Source organism: Erinaceus europaeus, chromosome 6 (genome assembly GCF_950295315.1).
Source record: "Erinaceus europaeus chromosome 6, mEriEur2.1, whole genome shotgun sequence".
Lineage (NCBI taxonomy): Eukaryota > Metazoa > Chordata > Mammalia > Eulipotyphla > Erinaceidae > Erinaceus > Erinaceus europaeus.
The window spans coordinates 25,286,607-25,305,691 of NC_080167.1; the positions used below are offsets into that span (position 1 = coordinate 25,286,607).

The 19,085-nt window shown below is 40.9% G+C and overlaps 1 protein-coding gene across 3 annotated transcripts in view; it reads right to left on the reverse strand.

Moving 5' to 3' along the window:
* The window catches only part of RYR2 (ryanodine receptor 2), an 820,963-nt gene that overhangs the window by 205,457 nt on the left and 596,421 nt on the right, over window positions 1-19,085 (reverse strand). For all 3 annotated transcript variants that reach the window (XM_060191940.1, XM_060191939.1, XM_060191938.1), the window contains 4 exons: window positions 17,819-18,623; window positions 14,802-15,002; window positions 5,309-5,414; window positions 415-558 (listed from right to left, as the gene is read on the reverse strand). In XM_060191940.1, coding sequence (XP_060047923.1) covers window positions 415-558; window positions 5,309-5,414; window positions 14,802-15,002; window positions 17,819-18,623 — 1,256 coding nt within the window. The remainder of the gene's footprint in view (window positions 1-414; window positions 559-5,308; window positions 5,415-14,801; window positions 15,003-17,818; window positions 18,624-19,085) is intronic.

A 19,085-nucleotide genomic window follows, 5' to 3' on the forward strand; every position in this document is an offset into this window, starting at 1 on the left:
CCCCCCCCTCAATATCTCTCTGTCTTATCAAATAAAGTAGAAAAAGAAAAAAGAAAGAAAGAAAGAAAAGAAAAAAAAATGTCCACTGGGATCAGTAGCTTTGTAATTCTGCCACTGAGTTCCAGCAATAACCCTGATGGAAATTAACAAATGATAATTTGAAAAATAAATAAAGGCTAAATTCTTCCCTTAATTCCTGGTCAAAGTCCATTCATACTTATAAAGGTCTGGATCTGTTCCTACAAGTAGAGTTTGCTACTGTGGACTTCTGGAGGAGACATTAACGTGATAATCTGATATTTAAAAGTTGCAAACTCAGTGATCTTACTGGCTCATCTAGTACATTACTAGTTCAAAGGGTGAATAAATGCCAGCTGCTGAGGCACTTTGCCAGTGCCCTTTCATACTGCTTACAGGACTTCTGGGAGGCACTCTCAACTGGTTTTTCAGCTTGCTTCTTCTTCAGGTATGTCACCTTTTCTACCAGGGACAGCAGTCGTCCTCTAATGGTTAAATCGTTGTTTCCGTCCAGAGACCCATCTTCATCCAGTTCAATTCCTGGAATGAAAGAAGGAGAGGGGAGAAGAGAGAGAGAAAGAGAAGAGAAAGAGAAAGAGAAGGAGCAGAGGAGGGGAAGGGAGGGGAGGGGAGGGGAAGGGAAGGGAAGGGAAGAGAGAAAGAAAAAAGGGGGAAAAGTGAGTGAGAGGGAGAGAGAGAGGATGGACAGAAGGAAGGGAAAGAAACAAAAGGAGAGAAAAAAAGGGGAATGACTAAAAATTCATTGAGGAAAAATCATTTTCAGGCTTTGTAATTTTCTCCATCCACAACTTAAAGTAATGCTGTCATATGATAAATATTTGAAGAGTTAAGCAATCTTTCCAACTCCTAGATAAAATTCATCCAGTAGCCTTTTCCTCTCCTTTCTTTTTTTTTCCCCCTAACTCCTTTGAAGTCTACACTACTAGCAGGCAGGGAAAAACATTAAGGTGCCTCATCTTGGAAAGAACTTGGAAGCAAACCAGATACCACGACAACAGATGAGTAACTAGAAAGTTGTGGTGTACATGCACAAGGGAATACTACTCAACTGTTAAAAACGATGAAGGCACCTCCTTTGTTTGATGTTGGATGGAATTGGAAGGCATCACATTAAGTGATGTCAGCCATAAAGAGAAGGACAAATACTGGAAGATCTCACTCACCTTCACCGGTGAATGTAAGAAACAAGAATAGAAAGGGGAAATGCAGAGTGAAACTTGGACTGAGTGTGGTATATTACATCAAAGAAAAAAAGACTATGGGGAAGAAGGGGGAGCAAAGCAGAGAGGACACTGGGGTCCAGATGCACGATGGTAGAAAAGCATCTGAATTGTGGGCCAGTGTGTTTTGTGGGCACTTAACACACGGAGAAGAGAAATTGTACCCCACGTGTCCACAACTGACTCAAAATAGCCCCTGAGGAACTGATAAAAAAAATTAAATCAGATGAAAAGACTCTGGAGGTAATATAAATTCTACTTCTTGGGGGCTGGGCAGTAGCACAGTGGGTTAAGGGCACATGGCACAAAGCACAAGGACCCGTGTAAGGACCCCGGTTCCAGCCCCCAGCTCCCCACCTGCAGGGGCAGGGGAGGGGGGTCACTTCACAAGCAGTGAAGCAGGTCTGCAGGTGTCTTATCTTTCTCTCCCCTTCTCTGCATTCCCTGTTCTTTCGATTTCTCTTTGTCCTATTCAACAACAAGGGCAACAAAATTGGGGGAAATGGCATCTAGGAGTAGTGGATTCATAGTGCAGGGCTCTGTTCTGGCTCCTACGCTATTGCTATTTAATATTTACATCAATGACCTCCCAGAAACTTCTTCAAGGAAGTTCATCTACGCTGATGACATCTGCTGTGCAACTCAGGCATCCAAGTTCGACATCCTCGAGGAAACACTCACGAAAGAAATGTCTCTGATATCTGATTACTGTAAAAAATGGCGACTAATCCCTAGCACTGCAAAAACGGTATCATCTGTTTTCCATCTACACCATGCCTCGGCCTCGCGTGAGCTTAATGTGCAGCTTGACGATACGAGAATCCGGCATGAAGCCCAGCCAGTCTATCTTGGCGTTACTCTCGATCGCACCCTGTCATTTCACGAACATCTCATAAAAACTGCAGCAAAGGTGGGCGCGAGGAATAACATCACTGCAAGACTGGCCAGCTCCTCATGGGGCGCAAGCGCTTCCACACTACGATCATCATCTCTGGCATTATGCTATTCCACTGCAGAATACTGTGCCCCAGTATGGTTCCGTAGCCCCCATGTCCACTTGGTCGATTCCAAATTATATTCCTCCATGAGGATCATTTCTGGAACCATCCGTTCCACCTCGGTTCCATGGCTGCCAGTTCTTAGCAACATCGCCCCAACAGATATTCGTCGGGATGTGGCATCATCTAAGTTCATTTCCCACGTCTACGCTCGACCGGACCTGCCAATATACGCGGATATCTTCGCCCACCCTGTCCAACGCTTGACGTCTCGTCACCCAATCTGGTCCCCTACGCCTACACTGAACTTCTCTGTCCCAGACTCTTGGAAACAGAGTTGGCAGTCAGCTGAGGTAAAGAACAAACACCTCATCACAGACCCCTGCAAGTGTCAACCCGGCTTTGACCTAGCACGTTATGATTGGGCCCTCCTAAATCGCTATCGAACAGGTCATGGCCGGTGAGCCTCTATGTTCCATCGCTGGGGAGCCAGAGACGACCCGAACTGCCCCTGCGGCTCCAGACAGACTATGACCCACATAGTCAACAACTGCCACCTCTCCAGATTCAAAGGAGGTCTCGAAACTTTACATCAGGCTCGATCTGACGCTGTTGACTGGCTACAGAAGAAGGGCAAACGCTAGAAGAAGAAGTGCAGTTACCAAGCCCCAGAGATAAGCCTGGAGGTAAGAAAAAAAAAATCTGCTTCGTGACTCACCCATAAGCACTTTTAATTTTGGGTGCTGTCTACCCACTACTGTAGTTCTGCTGTACCTAAAATCTCTGGAAGTTTATCCTTCTCACTTGCCTTCAATGCCAGAGGTATTTCACTAAATTGAACGAAACACGGACAATAGAAACAACTACACCAGGTAATGCTTTATGACTAAACCAAGGAATACTTTGTTTAAATGGGGAATGGGGATCTGTGAGATAGTTCACTTGTGAAGGCGCCTCCTTGCCATACACGAGTGAGGTTTGAACCTCTTGAGCCATATGGGTGCACTGCAGCACTGGGGCAAATTTTAGTGTCAAAGTGTTTTTTCCGTTCTGTCTCTCTAAAAATGCAGAATGGTGAAATCGCACATATGAAAGGACCTAAAACACAAAGACGACAACAATAACTTAACTTTTAAAAACAAAGAATGCGGGAGTCAGGCAGTACAGCAGCGGGTTAAGTGCAGGTGGCACAAAGTACAAGGACCAGTGGCATAAGAATCCTGGTTCAAGCCCCCAGCTCCCCACCTGCAGGGGAGTCGCTTCACAGGCGGTGAAGCAAGTCTGCAGGTGCCTTTCTCTCCCCCTCTCTGTCTTTCCCTCCTCTCTCCATTTCTCTGTCCTACCCAACAACGACAACATCAATAACAACAGTAATAACTACAACAATAAAACAAGGGCAACAAAAGGGAATACATATTTAAAAAAATTTAAAAAACACAAAGAATGCTTTATTTCAAAAGCAGCAATTGTACTATCATAGAGTATTCCTTTGTTAACTTTCATGCCTGAAGCTCTTGAGATCCCAGTTTCAATCCGCAGCACCACCACCTTAAGCCAGAGTGGGGCAGTGCTTTGGTCTGTATCTTTGTCATTAAAGTAAATATGTTTAAAGTATCAATTTATAATTATTGTGTCAAGAGTATCAATATATACTATATAGCACTTTGCTCATATATGAAATATAAATAATTAAAAATTTGATATATTTTTTATAATAATTGAAAATATGAACTTAAAAAAAGTGGAGTCGGGTGGTGGTGCAGTGGGTTAAGCGCACGTGGCACAAAGTACAAAGACCGGTGTAAGGATCCCGGTTCAAGCCCATGGTTCCCCACCTGCAGGGGAGTTGCTTCACAGGCAGGTCTACAGGTGTCTTTCTCTCCCCCTCTCTGTCTTGCCTTCCTCTCTCCATTTGTCTCTGTCCTATCCATCAACAATGACATCAATAACCACAACAATGTTAAACAACAAGGGCAACAAAAGGGAAAAATAAATAAATATATATTAAAAAAACAGAAAAAAAAGTAAAACTGTCTTTCAGACTTTGTGGGAACTTTAGTGGTTATCAGAGACAGTGCGGTTGGGTAGAGTAGGGCATAGAACTACAGAATTGTACTGCAAACTATTATCCCCACAATAAAATGATTTGGAAGAAAGAAGAACTTTGGTGTGGTGTGGAACTATATTCCTGCAATCTTATAATCTTGTTAATCATTGTTAAATCACAGATAAGTTTTAAATGCCACTGGTGCTACATATATCACTAAAAAAAGTCTATTTCAGTGGAAAACAAACTTTAGTCACAACACTATACAGAGATAAAGAAGCACACATACAGAACATTTAATCATGACATTTTACAAGTGCTTACAATAAAACGAAGAGAGAATTCCCACTTCACAGATCTGGATGACTGTCATATTACTCACTGCAGGTGCCTAATAGGTATTAGCTCCAAAAACAATATGCTGAACTTTCTAGGCTACTACCTGAAAAGCGACTCCAAACAAAACTGGTTGTGATAAAACTTCTTTAAAATAAGTCAGCCTAACTTTAATTGTTTTAATTTAATTTATTTTAATGAGAGAGGTAGTGGGGCAAAAGAGCGAGAGTGGCCAGAGCACTGCTTATCTCTGGTTTATGGTGGCGCTAGTGATTAAGCTGGGACTTCAGAGCCTTTGCCATGCAGGTCTTCTGCAGAATCATTATTCTATCTCCCTAGCCCCTGTCAATCTAACTTACCTCTCTGCCCAAATGACCCTGTTTCATGTCCCCCTTTACTACTCCCTGACACTAAAGGGAAGAAAAGGAGTTTTGATCATCTTCAGCTCAAAGAAAAGTCATACTACTGCCATTTAAAAATCTTTAACTCTCTTAGTTTCCCACAGACTAAAGCTACTTAACCAAATTGTCATAATGAATATTCTTACATAAACTTGAAACAGACACAGTATATAGTTGTGACACTATTAGACATGCATACTTACTTTTAACTAGTATATGTGTATAAAATATGCATTCAATAAATGTTGTAAAGCAGCAAGACCTTACCACAATGTGTCATCAAATCTTCATGAAAATCCAAGAGTTGGTCTCGGATTTCTTCAGGACATGGGCATTCATTTTTGTCATCCTTAAAATTGAGAAGCATGTTGATCTGAAGGTTTGGGAAAACAAGAGTAAGCACATAAAGAAAAATGAGTTGGGAAATGACAAGCACAAATCATAAAATATATATACATATATATATATATTCTGAATTCCTCTCTTATTCTGTCTCTCTCTCTCTCAATAACCAGGGTTACTGCTAGGGCTCAGCATAGGCACTATGGATCTAGGGTGCCTGCAGCCCCTTTTCCCCTTTTTTTAAAAATTTTTTTATTTAAGAAAGGATTAATGAACAAAACCATAAGGTAGGAGGGGTACAACTCCACACAATTCCCACCACCCAATCTCCATAACCCACCCCCTCCCATGATAGCTTTCCCATTCTCTATCCCTCTGGGAGCATGGACCCAGGGTCGTTGAGGGTTGCAGAAGGTAGAAGGTCTGCCCTTTTTCTTTTTTTCCCTTTTGATTTTATTGAATAGGAAAGAGAAACTGAGAGGGGGAGGGGAAATAGAGAGGAAAGACAGACATCTGCAAACCTGCTTCACCACTTGTGAAAGGTTCTCCCTGAAGGTGGGAAGCAAGGTCTTGAACATGGGTCCTTGAGCATGGTAATATGTGGACTTAACAGGGTGTACCCTCTATTCTGAATTTATTTCTAAGTATTCATAAATTAGTATTCACCAGATGAAAGCAATATCATTGTCATCAGTCCAACAAATACAAAAACATAGACAAATTCACTGAAAACTTAGCATGTCACATAATTTGCTTCTTCCATTTTAACCTTACACTATGTTAGACCTCTTTATGTTTAAGACAAATAAAATCAAAATGTTATTTTAAAAATATTATGTCAGTATACTTCTCCAAAGATTTTCATTTTTTCAGATGAATTTTTTAAATATTTATTTACTCCCTTTTGTTGCCCTTGTTTTACTATTGTAGTTATTATTGTTGTTGTTACTGATGTTGTTGTGTTGGATATGACAGAAAGAAGTAGAGAGAGGAGGGGAAGACAGAGGGGGAGAGAAAGATAGATACCTGCAGACCTGTTTTAACGCTTGTGAAAGTGACTCCCCTGCAGGTGGGGAGCTGGGGCTTGAACCGGGATCCTTATGCCGGTCCTTGCACTTTGTGCCACCTGACTCCCTTCAGATGAATTTCTATGCTTATAAAATATTCTATTTTAAAGAGCTATTTTTGAGAGGAATAGAAGCAAAGAAGAATGAAGAACTGAAATAAAAGGTTATATAAAAGGGATATAAAAGGGATAACTAAGACTTTTCTAGTATTAGTGGTTCAACTAAGCAAACTCCAAGAAACTCTGTTTTAGTTTTAGACACAAAAAAGGTCTGCTGCTATTCCATTTTTTGTTTAAGAAATAATTATTTTTAATATAAATAAATTTATGTATTGTATAGAAACAGAGAGAAGTCAAGAGTTAAGAGTGGGAGATTTAAAAAAATGTATCTATAGTACTGATTCAACACTTGTAAAGCTTACCCCTGCAGGTGGGACCTTGAACCCTGGTCCCTGTGCATTGTAGCAAGTGTGCTCAGTGAGTTGTGCCCTGGCATGGCTCTTTTAGAAAATAAGTTTTCTTTCTAGAGGGGTGTGTGTGTGTGTGTGTGTGTGTGTTTTGTTATGCTTTCATTTTGAGATAACTGTTGTAGTAACTGCAAAAAGGTAATAAAACACTAATAGAAGTAATACAGAGACACACCATTTGTCTTTAACCCAGTTTCTCCCAATGGTAATAGCTACTTAAAAAAAAAAAGTAGAATTACAGCCAGGATAGTAATATTGAAAGTGTGAATAAATAGAGAACAATTCTCTCACCTCAAGAATGTAATCTGCAGGAGTCGGGCGGTAGCTCAGCGGGTTAAGCGCACGTGGCACTAAGCCCAAGGACCGGCAAAAGGATCCCAGTTCGAGCCCTGGCTCCCCACCTGCAAGGGGAGTCACTTCACAAGCTGTGAAGCAGGTCTGTAGGTGTCTCTCTTTCTCTCCCCCTCTCTGTCTTCCCTTCCTCTCTCCATTTCTCTCTGTCCTATCCAACAACAACAACATAGATAATAACAATAATAACTACAACAATAATAAAACGAGGGCAACAAAAGGGAAAATAAAAAAAAAAGAATGTAATCTGCTATTCTTTCATATTCTCCTGCCTGTCTGTTCCTCACCCCTAATTCCCATCAATCACTCATCTACTGTACTGGTAGGAGCATAAAGTATGCACACAAATGGTCGATACGGTCCTTTTGATATCTGCAACTTCTATAGTTATTTCTCATTTCACTCCTAAATATTGGTAGTTTCAGTCCCCTCCCCCCTTTTTTTTCTTGTTACTTTTCACGGGCTTTCAGTTATTACAAATATTTCTAAATAATCGGTTCTTTTATTTACCAATTTCATTTATTTATTTATTAGATAAAGAGGGGGGTGGAGATAAAAAAAGGGAAAGAAACAGAGAGGCATCTCCAACACTACTTCACGACTCCTGAAGCTTTCTCCCTTGAGGGGCTTGAACCCCGGGACCTTGATCATTGTAATGTGTGAGCTTAACCAGCTGCACCACGGCCTGGCCCCCTAAATAACCAGCTTTTAAATTCATTGATTTTTTTTTCATTTGTCTTATTTTTAGCTTTTATTTATTATTGCTTGCGTTTGGTGTCTGCTGTTTTTTAAAATATAAATTCTTGGGATATCAGTTTAGATTATTAAATTTGAGTACTTTTTTATTTTATTTTATTTTTTGCCTCCAGGGTTATCACTAGGACTGGGTAGCTGCACCACTGCTCCTGGAGGCTATTTTTTCCCTTTGGTTGCCTTTCTTGTTTCTTGTTGTTGTTGCTATTATTGTTGTTGTCATTGCTGTCACTGTTGTGCAATAGCACAGAGAGAAATGGAAAGGAGGAGAAGAAAGAGAGGGGGAGAGAAAGACAGATACCTGCAGACCTGCTTCACCACTTGTGAGGTACTTTTTCATTTCCAATGTGAACTTTTAGTGTCACAAATTTCCTTTTCAGCATGGTGTTAGCTGTTTCCACAAATTTTGATATGTCATGTTTTTGTTTTCTTTAAATTCAGTGCATTTTTAAAATCCTCTTGAGACTTCCGCCTCAAACCACTAGGTTATGTAGAAATGCATTAACTTCTAAGTGTTTTGAGATTCTCTGTTATTAATTTCTAAGTTAATGTCACTATGGTCAGTAAGACCTTATGTAAGGAAAATTCATTTAAAATTGTGTTTAGAATATGCTATAGCCTACAGATAGTTGAACTCTGAAAATGCTTCACAGGTATTTGAAAAAAAGTGTATTCTGTTTTTTTATTATACAAACATATTAAATTTGTAGCTAACAAAAGATCCTGCTACTGATAATAGTGTTCCATTTTCCTATATCGCTACTGATTTTTTTCTGTCTAGCCTGTAAATCAATTATTAAGAGGCAGATATTGAATTCTCCAACTATAATTGTGCATCTAGTTCTCTTGTTAGTTTTTTTGTTTTGTTTTTTGCCTCCAGGGTTATTGCTGCTGCTTGGTGCCTGCACTACAAATCCACTGCTCCTGGAGGCCATTTTTTCCCATTTTCATTGCCCTTGTTATTATTGTTATTGTTGTCATTGCTGTCACTGTTGTTGGATACGGCAGAGAAATAGAGACAGGAGTGGAAGACAGAGGTGGAGGTGAAACACACCTGCAAACCTGCTTCACCGCTTGTGAAGCGACCCCCCTAAAGGTGGGGAGCTGTGGGCTCCAACCGGGATTCATACGTTGGTCTTTGCACTTCATACCATGTGTCTTAACTTGCTGTGTTACTGCCCAGCCCCCTCCTGTTAGTTTTATCTGTATTAATTCAATATATCTGAAACCCACCGCACATAAACAAAGTCTTCTTTCTGATAGATTAATTTTCTATTATTATATAAATGTGCTTTCTTAATTAGTTTTTTTTTTTTTTTTTTTTTTTACCAGAGCACTGCTCAGCTCTTGGTTATGGTAATGGGAGGAATGAACCTGGAGCTTCAGGCATGAAAGTCTCTTTGCTGGTAGCGCAGTGGGTTAAACGTAGGTGGCACAAAGCACAAGGACTGGCCTAAGGAAACCAGTTCGAGCCCCTGGCTCCCCACCTGCAGAGGAGTAGCTTCACAGGCAGTGAAGCAGGTCTGCAGGTGTCTATCTTTCTCTCCCCCCTCTCTGTCTTCCCCTCCTCTCTCCATTTCCCTCTGTCCTTTCCAACAAAGACTATAACAATAAAACAAGGGCAACAAAAGGGAATAAATAAATAAATATTTAAAAAAAGAAAGTCTCTTTGCAAAACCATTATGCTATCTACCCCCATCCCTTAGGTAATTTTCTTTATTCTTTATTTGTTCATTCTTTCCATTAACTTTTTACCCAACATATATCTTTTTATTTTTACTTTTTATTTACCTCTCATTCTATTTGAAATGAGTTTCTCACAGACACCATCATTCACTCTGCCTATATATAATCTTTTAGCTAGTGTATATGTAGTTATACTCATGAATGTATTGTTATCATTTAAGTTTGTCATTTTGCTTATGTTCTCATTTTTCCCTCTGATTTATTTATCCTAATGTTTTGTGTGTTCTTTGAAGCATTTTAGGGATAGACTTATTCATTGTATCTGCTAGGATAATTTCTTTGTGCATGTTTCTAGTGATTATTCTTGTTATAAATTATATATACATAATTTATTCACAGTCTACTCATCGCAAAATTTAACCAACTTTAGTGATGTGTGAAACCTGACCTCCATGTCAGTTATTCTCCTCCATATAAAATTGCCTTAAATATTTCCTATACAGGGCTGAGGGTAGATAGCATACTGGTTATACAAACAGACTCTCATGCCTGAGGCTCCAAGTCCTAGATTCAATACCCTGTACCACCATCAGCCAGAGCTGAGCAGTGCTCTGGTAAAAATAAAATAAAACTCTCTCTCTCTCTCTCTCTCTCTCTCTCTCTCTATCTATCTATATATATATATATATTTCCTACATATACATCACCCTGTTTTCTTTTCGTCGTTGTTGGATACGACAGAGAGAAATGAAGACAGGAGGGGAAGACAAGAGAGGGGGAGAGAAAGATAGAGACCTGCATACCTGCTTCACCCCCTGTGAAGTGACTCTCCTGCAGCTGGGGAGTCATGGGCTCGAACCAGGATCCTTGTGCTGGTCCTTGCACTCTGCACCACGTGCTGCTTAACCACCAGTTAAGCAACCTGCTGCGCTACTGCCTGACCCCCTCTTTTTATTTCTTTTTTTAACTAGAGCACTGCTCAGCTCTGCTTTATGGTGGTGCAGGGGACTGAACCAGGGACTTTGGAGCCTCAGGCATGAGAGTCTCTTTATTTTTCTTTAAATGACAAGTATCAGTATAATACAGAAAACCCAGGGAAGAAGGAAGGTAAGTTCATATTTTAACTTTTTTTTATGTTTTGGGTTTTTCCCCCCCATTTTTTACTTGTAAGTATTAGTAGCTTACAGGATGATAAGATTACACACCCACCACCAAAGTTCTACGATTCCACCCTCCCACCTCCAAAGATAAACACTATAGTATTCACAAGTTGCTTCTGTTCTCCCCCTAGTTCATATGTATCAGATCTCTAGATTCATCTCTTCACTTATTTTGCTAGGCATAATCACCTCCAGTTCCATCCATTTGTTCCAAAGAACACAAATAGCATCTTTTAAAATATTTTTTAAAATTGTGATGCCATGCTATTTGATTTTGATTCCATGAAATCCATATCCTGTAACTTCTCTAGTCAGTTATCTGCTGATGGCCATTTAGCTACTTCTGGTCTCTGTCTATTATGGATGAACTTTCTTCTTCCCTGGCTTTCTGCATTCTTTCCCCCCTGTGCCTTTTTCCTTCTGTTTAAAGGACTTCACTGAGGCTTCCTTACTGAGTAGGAGTGCTACAGTTAAATTCTCATAGTTTTTCTTCTATGTGGGAATTCTGTGATGTCCCCTTCTTTCCTGAGGGTATTTTCTCTCCATTTAGAATTCTGAGCTAACAGTTCTTTTCTTCCAACAGCTGAAATATGTTGTGTCCACTTCCAGCTTTCACATCCCCTGAGGCGATATCCAGTCTTTTAAACATTTATTTTTCCTATAGATGTTTTCCTTTCTCACTACTTTTCAAGGTTTTCACTTCATTGTTAATTTTAAGAAGTGTGAATAGGTTATGAACTGGTTTAGTTTAGTTTTTTTTTGGCACATTTTTATTTATTTGTTTTATTTGAAGGACAAAGAAATTTAGAGGGAAAGGGAAAAGCAAGGGAGAGATACCTGCAGTACTGCTTCACTACCTGAGAAGCTCTGGCACTGTAGGTGGTGACTTTGGGGCTTGAACCAGGGTCCATGTGTATGGTAATATGTGCACTCAACTGGGTATGTCATGAACCAGAGCTTTGTCATCTTATTGGGATTTTATTCTACTTCTTTAATTGGGTTGTTGGAAAAGTCATGATGCTTTTTTGCATGGGAAAATATGTCATGACGTTTGACAATACACTATCTTTGAAATACTTAATACCCTTTGCTAAATTTTTTAAAAAAAATGTTGACTGTAACTTTTAAATATTTGTTTTATTTATTATTGCTCAAGGCAAACTGATAGAGAGGGAGAGAGGAAGAGAGAGAAGGATAAAGAGAGGGAGGGGAAAAAGGGAGGGAGGGAGGGTGAGTGAGCAGGGTAGCATTCTGGCCTATGATCTGTCAGGGATTGAATTTGTAATGGCATGCTTTCAAGTGGAGAACACTTATCTACTCCACTGACTCTTGGGTCACTTGATTTTTTTTGTTTGTTTTTGTTTTTAGCAGACCACTGCTCATCTCTGACGTATTGTGGTGCCAGGGACTGAATCTGGAACCATGGAACCTGAGGTATGAGTCTTGTTTGATAAACAGTATAGTATCTTGGCCCTTTCAGCTATCATTTTTAAGTATCTTCTTTCTCCTTTTTTTCTTTTTCTTTTTTTGCCTCCAGGGTTATTTCTGGGGTTCAGTGCCAATACCGTGAATCCATTGCTCCTGGAGGCTATATTTTCCCCTTTTGTTGCCCTAGTTGTTTTAGCATTGTTGTGGTTATTATTTTATTGTTGTTGTTATTGGTGTCATTGTTGTTGGAGAGGACAGAGATAAATGAAAAGAGGAGGGGAAGATAGAAAGGAGGAGAGAAAGACACTTGCAGACCTGCTTCACTGCCTGTGAAGTGATCCCCCTGCAGGTGGGGAGCCAGGGGCTCGAACCAGGACCCTTACGTTGGTCCTTGCACTTTGCACCATGTGTATTTAATCCGCTGCGCTACTGCCCAGCTCCCCCACTTCTCTTCTTTCTCCTATTGCTCTATTTCTTCTACTCATCTGAGGCTCTAGTACCATTGGTATTAGGACATTTCTTTACCATTTTATTGGAGAAGGGTTTAATAATTTACAGTGCAGTGTAAGACATGTCTCTGATATCTGATTACTGTAAAAAATGGCGACTAATCCCTAGCACTGCAAAAACGGTATCATCTGTTTTCCATCTACACCATGCCTCGGCCTCGCGTGAGCTTAATGTGCAGCTTGACGATACGAGAATCTGGCATGAAGCCCAGCCAGTCTATCATGGCGTTACTCTCGATCGCACTCTGTCATTTCACGAACATCTCATAAAAACTGCAGCAAAGGTGGGCGCGAGGAATAACATCACTGCAAGACTGGCCAGCTCCTCATGGGGCGCGAGCGCTTCCACACTACGATCATCATCTCTGGCATTATGCTATTCCACTGCAGAATACTGTGCCCCAGTATGGTTCCGTAGCCCCCATGTCCACTTGGTCGATTCCAAATTATATTCCTCCATGAGGATCATTTCTGGAACCATCGGTTCCACCCCGGTTCCATGGCTGCCAGTTCTTAGCAACATCGCCCCGCCAGATAATCGTCAGGATGCGGCATCATCTAAGTTCATTTCCCACGTCTACGCTTGACCGGACCTGCCAATATACGTGGATATCTTCGCCCACCCTGTCCAACGTTTGACGTCTCGTCACCCAATCTGGTCCCCTATGCCTACACTGAACTTCTCTGTTCCAGACTCTTGGAAACAGAGTTGGGAGTCAGCTGAGGTCAAGAACAAACACCTCATCACGGACCCCTGCAAGCGTCAACCCGGCTTTGACCTAGCACGTTATGATTGGGCCCTCCTAAATCGCTATCGAACAGGCCATGGTCGGTGCGCTGCTATGTTCCATCGCTGGGGAGCCAGAGACGACCCGAACTACCCCTGCGGCTACAGACAGACTATGACCCACATAGTCAACGACTGCCACCTCTCCAGATTCAAAGGAGGTCTCGAAACTTTACATCAGGCTCAACCTGACGCTGTTGACTGGCTACAGAAGAAGGGCAAATGCTAGAAGAAGAAGTGCAGTTGTTGAAATATGGTAAAATATCACATCTCCCCATGATAGGTGTCTTCAAAACACTCTCATCCAAACTTAGGTCTTTTCCCAACATCATTCACCAGGAAATCTATTTTTTTTACTTTTTTTTTTTTTTTTTGCCTCCAGGGTTATTGCTGGGACTCGGTGCCAGTACCACAAATCCACTTCTCCTGGAGGCCACTTTTCCCAATCATTATTGTTGTTAGTAGTATTGTTATTGTATAGGACAGAGAGAAATGGAGAGAGGAGGGGAAGACAGAGAGGGGGAGAGAAAGACAGACACCTGCAGACCTGTTTCACCGCCTGTGAAGCGACTACCCTGCAGGTGGGGAGCTCGGGGCTCGAACTGGGATCCTTATGCTGGTCCTTGTGCTTCATGCCATGTGCACTTAACCCGCTGCACTACCACCCGGCACCTGACGCTCAGTTATTCTAAGGAGGCACTAAATAGAAATTGTCCTAGCTAACAGGTCTAAGAGTTGAGAGCTCCTATGAGCTGGTAAGACAACACAACAGCCAAAGGAGGCCCCCATTTAGTAGAATGTTGTTCCCATTGAGGACCTGGCACACTGGACTCCTCAAAGAGTTCATGATGTATTTGATATTTTCATAAAAGTGTCTCACTTGCCTAAACTAACCAAGTAGATTCGTTCAGTGAAAATAAAAGCACTGAATAAGCCAACTTACCTAATATTACAATAACAGAAAAATAAATACATTTGTGACGCTGGAAAAGTGGTGTAGTGGTAGAGTTCAGTACTTAAGAGCATGAGGTCAGGAGTTCAGTCCCAGGTACCACATACACCAGTGATGTTTCGGTTTGTTCATGCTCTTATTAATAAATAATTTTTTAAAAAAATACACTTGTGATTTATACTATGTTTGCGATGTAATACTCTCAAATGAATCGATCTCCTCATAGCGAGATCACGAGTTTTTCATTTCATTCTTTTACCTGTTCTTGAGGTGGTGATCTAAATTCCTTTGTTTTCCTGGCTGTCAGTGCTGCTGACATGTTTAAGGCTTGCATCACTTCATTATATCGGAACCGTTGGTTATCTTGGAGCTTAGCTACAAAATCATCTGAAAAAGCCACAATGGCTTCTATTCGGTGTCGGACCTGGCAGTCACAGAGGTACTGAAGCAGCAGACACATCTAAAAAAAATCATTAAGACAACACTACGTTTTAATTTCTGAACATTTATAATGTATGTCGAATCAGAATTTGCAGAAGACAAGTTCACTTGCCAGCACTTTTCCTTTATGAACAGACTGGATTTTTGAGCAGGCAGTAATGTGCTTGCTCCCAAGGGATGATACATAAGCTCTCTAAACAATGGCCAACACATGTCCCCTTTATTGAACATTCACCCTCCTGGTTTACTCTGTAGCTCTACATGCGATGACCAGTGGGGTCTATGAAAAAAAGTTTGCCAGGAGTGATTTCCCCCACATTAGTAACAGACCAAAACACTCTATGTTTTCATAGTGACTGTAAATGAATCATGATAGCATGATCACTAGAGGAAGAATGAGGTTAAGTCAACTTTGAATGAAAACTACAGACTGAAGTTCGCAAGACATTAAGAGCTGGACTTCTGATGACAACACTAAGCCACTAGAATGATTTAGCAATGTCTACCACAGATTTTTCATCTGAGCTAATTAAGTGACTTGATTGTTTATACATTTAATTATTAGTTGAGTATTCAACTGGAAGCCAGAAAGACTTGTAACACTGATAGAAACATGCCTAACAGAGAATGTTCTATGCCAGCTTAGAAAAACATGTGAATGCACTTAATACCGAATGGTCTATAAATCCATGGCAGTATTAAACAAAGCTTAAAATCTCTGCCATACTTGTCCCCACCCATGATCATCTATCTCCTTTCTCCTGCCCTACTACAAGCACTGTCCTTGTGGGTTGGGACCAACATATAACAGCCTCCTGCTTAAGGATGTTCTAGACTACCCTTCTCTATTTTTCTTCATGGAAGTTTTTGAATAAGATTCTCCTGTTAAAAGTATTCAGTGGTGAGAAGTCTAGTAGTATTATACCTAATAGAGCAAACATTCCCATGTACAAACACTCCCATGTACAAACACTCCCATGTACACTCCCATGTACACTCCCATGTACACGCCCATGTACACTCCCATGTACACTCCCATGTACATGCCCATGTACACTCCCATGTACAAACACTCCCATGTATACTCCCATGTACACTCCCATGTACACTCCCATGTACAAACACTCCCATGTACACTCCCACGTACACTCCCATGTACAAGGATCCGGGTCAAATCCCTGGGGGACAGTTGCTTCAGAAGCAGTGAAGCATTGATTCAGGTGTCTCTTTTTTTCTTTTTCTATCCCTTCCTTCTCTCTGTCTCTTTAAAAAAAAAAAGCAGAAGAAGAAGGAGGAGGAGCAGGAAGAAGAGGAGGAAAAAATGGTTACTGGGAGTGTTGAATCTGTCATGCAAGTATCAAGCCCCAGAAATAACTTTGGTGACAAAAAAGAAAAAAAGAATAAAAGCAGAAAGAAAATGAAGAATAAAAGGATTCAGTGATGGGCTTAGAATACTTTTTTTTTTTAAATCCATGTTGCTACATGAACCACCTTCTCCCCAACATGCCTTTTCCTCCTCAGCTTGCTAAAACTACAACCACACTAGCTTTTCCCCACTGAAACGTTTTTTTCCTTCAGTTTTTTTTTTAAAATTTGTGATTAATAGTAGGTTACAAGATTGTATGATTACAGTGTATAGGTCCACATCAAAACCACCACCAAACTTCTGTATCCCCACCCTCCCACGCCCATCCCAAAGATAACTACCATAGTTCTCACAAGTCTGAGAAACAGATCCCATGCTTTTGTTTTGTTTTGCAAGTTCATGTGTATCAGATCTCTAGATTCCACATATGAGTGAGACCATCTTTCATCTCTTATTCAGTTCAACAGAATCAACTCCAGTTTCATCCAGTTTGTCCAAAAGGACACAACATCATCATCTTTTTTTTTAATTGCAAAGTAGTATTCCACAGAATATATAACCCATAACTTCTTTATACAGTCATCTATTGATGGGCATTTAGCCTGCTTTCACTCTTGGGCTATTTCTCCACCAAATCTTTGACATACTATTTACTCTGTGTTAAGGGCTATTAGAATATTCCCTTCCAATCCTTCACAAGTAAGCAACCGGATCTTGCCTGAGAGTCACCTTCCTTCTTAGAGGTTTCCTTTCACCTCTGCCACTGTAATATATTCTTCTCCTTCAGATTGTTTACTGTGATTGGCAAAGAACTGGCAGGACAACAGTCAAACCCCTATGATCCTCTCATACAGACAACATACATTTAGGCAGAAACAAACGGCAACATGCCACACTAGTAGATGGGAAACCAAAAAGTAGTGCACATACTTAAAAACACTCATTTATAAGAACAGAATGGAAAAATACAAAGCAGGAGTTGGACTGGATTTGGTGAACTGCACCAAAGTAAAGATCTCTGGTGGTAGGGGAGAGATTGAAGTCCTGAAGCATGATGGTGGAAGAGGACTTAAGTGAGGAGGGGGTTATAGAGTGTTACGCAAAAAACGAGTAAATGTTCCACATGTACAAGCTACTGTATTTACTACTGTCAGCTGTAAATTATTAATCTCCCCAATAAAAAGTTTAAAGAAACACTAGATATGTCATTAATTTTTAGCAATCAGTTCAATAGGAAATTCACTGGCTGCGTTCCAAATGCATGACAATCATATTGGTGTGTCCTAAAACACAACAGAAATCGGGGTTAATTTATGAAGAACTACTATAAGAACACAACACAAATGAGAGAGAGAGAGAGAGGAGGGAGGGGGAGAGAGAGAGAGAGAGAGATTAAGACAAATTTTCAATGTCTTAATACTTAGCAATTTTGAAATCCATGATACTTTTTTCTGTTTGTTTCTAATTACCTGCAATTTAACTGGTTCAGGTAGTTTCATCTGGAGTAGACCTTCTTTGGGCCTCTTACCCCCTTTGGCTTCTTCTTCCCCGGCTCCTTCCTGCTTAGAGTTCTCTGTTGCCAGATCTTTCTCAGGCACTTCACTCTCCTCTTCTGGAAGAGCAGCTTCCTTGAACACACTGGGTTCAATCAGCTGCAAGATGTGTTTCAAGTCCTCGTTGTGGAAGATTCCCATGATAAGCAAAGTGTAGAAAAGCTTGATGAGAGGTACAAAGAGAAACTCAGTGGTCCCTCCAACTGGGTCCCGGGCATGAAGCCTACCCTCTTTAACAGCCTCTGTCAGCATCTGTATGGTTTTAGCCTTGAGGATGTCCAGTGGGAACTCTGGACTATACTGGTAATAGTCATTGTTGATGCTTACAAAACTGGGAGAAGAAAACTGCATCCGTGGCCTGAGAGATGTGCTGAGGCCAATCCCTGGGAGGCCATGCTTCTTGTTCTCATCAGGAAAAAGGGTGATGCTCTTTGTCTCCTCTGTCATGGGAACAATGAACTCATTATTCATCATGAGTCTGGCAGTGGCATAAGAGCTAAGGTGAATGTCAATCAGCAGGTCATAGTAGCCAGCCCGCAGCAAGCCAGGCATGTACTTGTTTTCAATGGCATAGAGAAGCTGGGGTTCATCCACATGACTGCACAGGGCATGGGCCACCCGATGGTTCCCAAGAGCGCAGACAGCTGAGTAGAGTCGGAGAGTGTGATAGTGGAATTTCAGAAGTTCTTCCTGCTCGGTCAATTCCAAAATGTCAACTGATCTGTAGAAAGGAAAAAAACAGTGCTTATAGCAAGGCTGAGCATGGAATGAGAAAACATACATACAGACAAACAATTTATTGTGAAATCATGGACTTAACCTGAAGGGAACATCCAATGAAGTTATAGGATGATTAGCAGGACTAGAACCTACACATATCTACCATATCTGACTGCTTGGTTACCTGGATTTGTAACTGCTCACACTAATACCATTACAATAGTATCCTGACATCTGGAATGTGTGGTGTTTGGAAAGATCACCCCAGTCTACTAGTGAAACTCAATAAATGCTATAAGGTCTCAACTTGAAGAGGACAATCTATCTGTTCTAACATGTGTGCTCTTTCCCCTTTTAAGAAACTGAGCTTCTAGGGCCAGGTGATTGAGAGTACATGTTACAATGCACAAGGACCCAGGTTCTAGCCCCTGGTCCCCACCTGCAGGGGGAAAGCTTTGCGAGT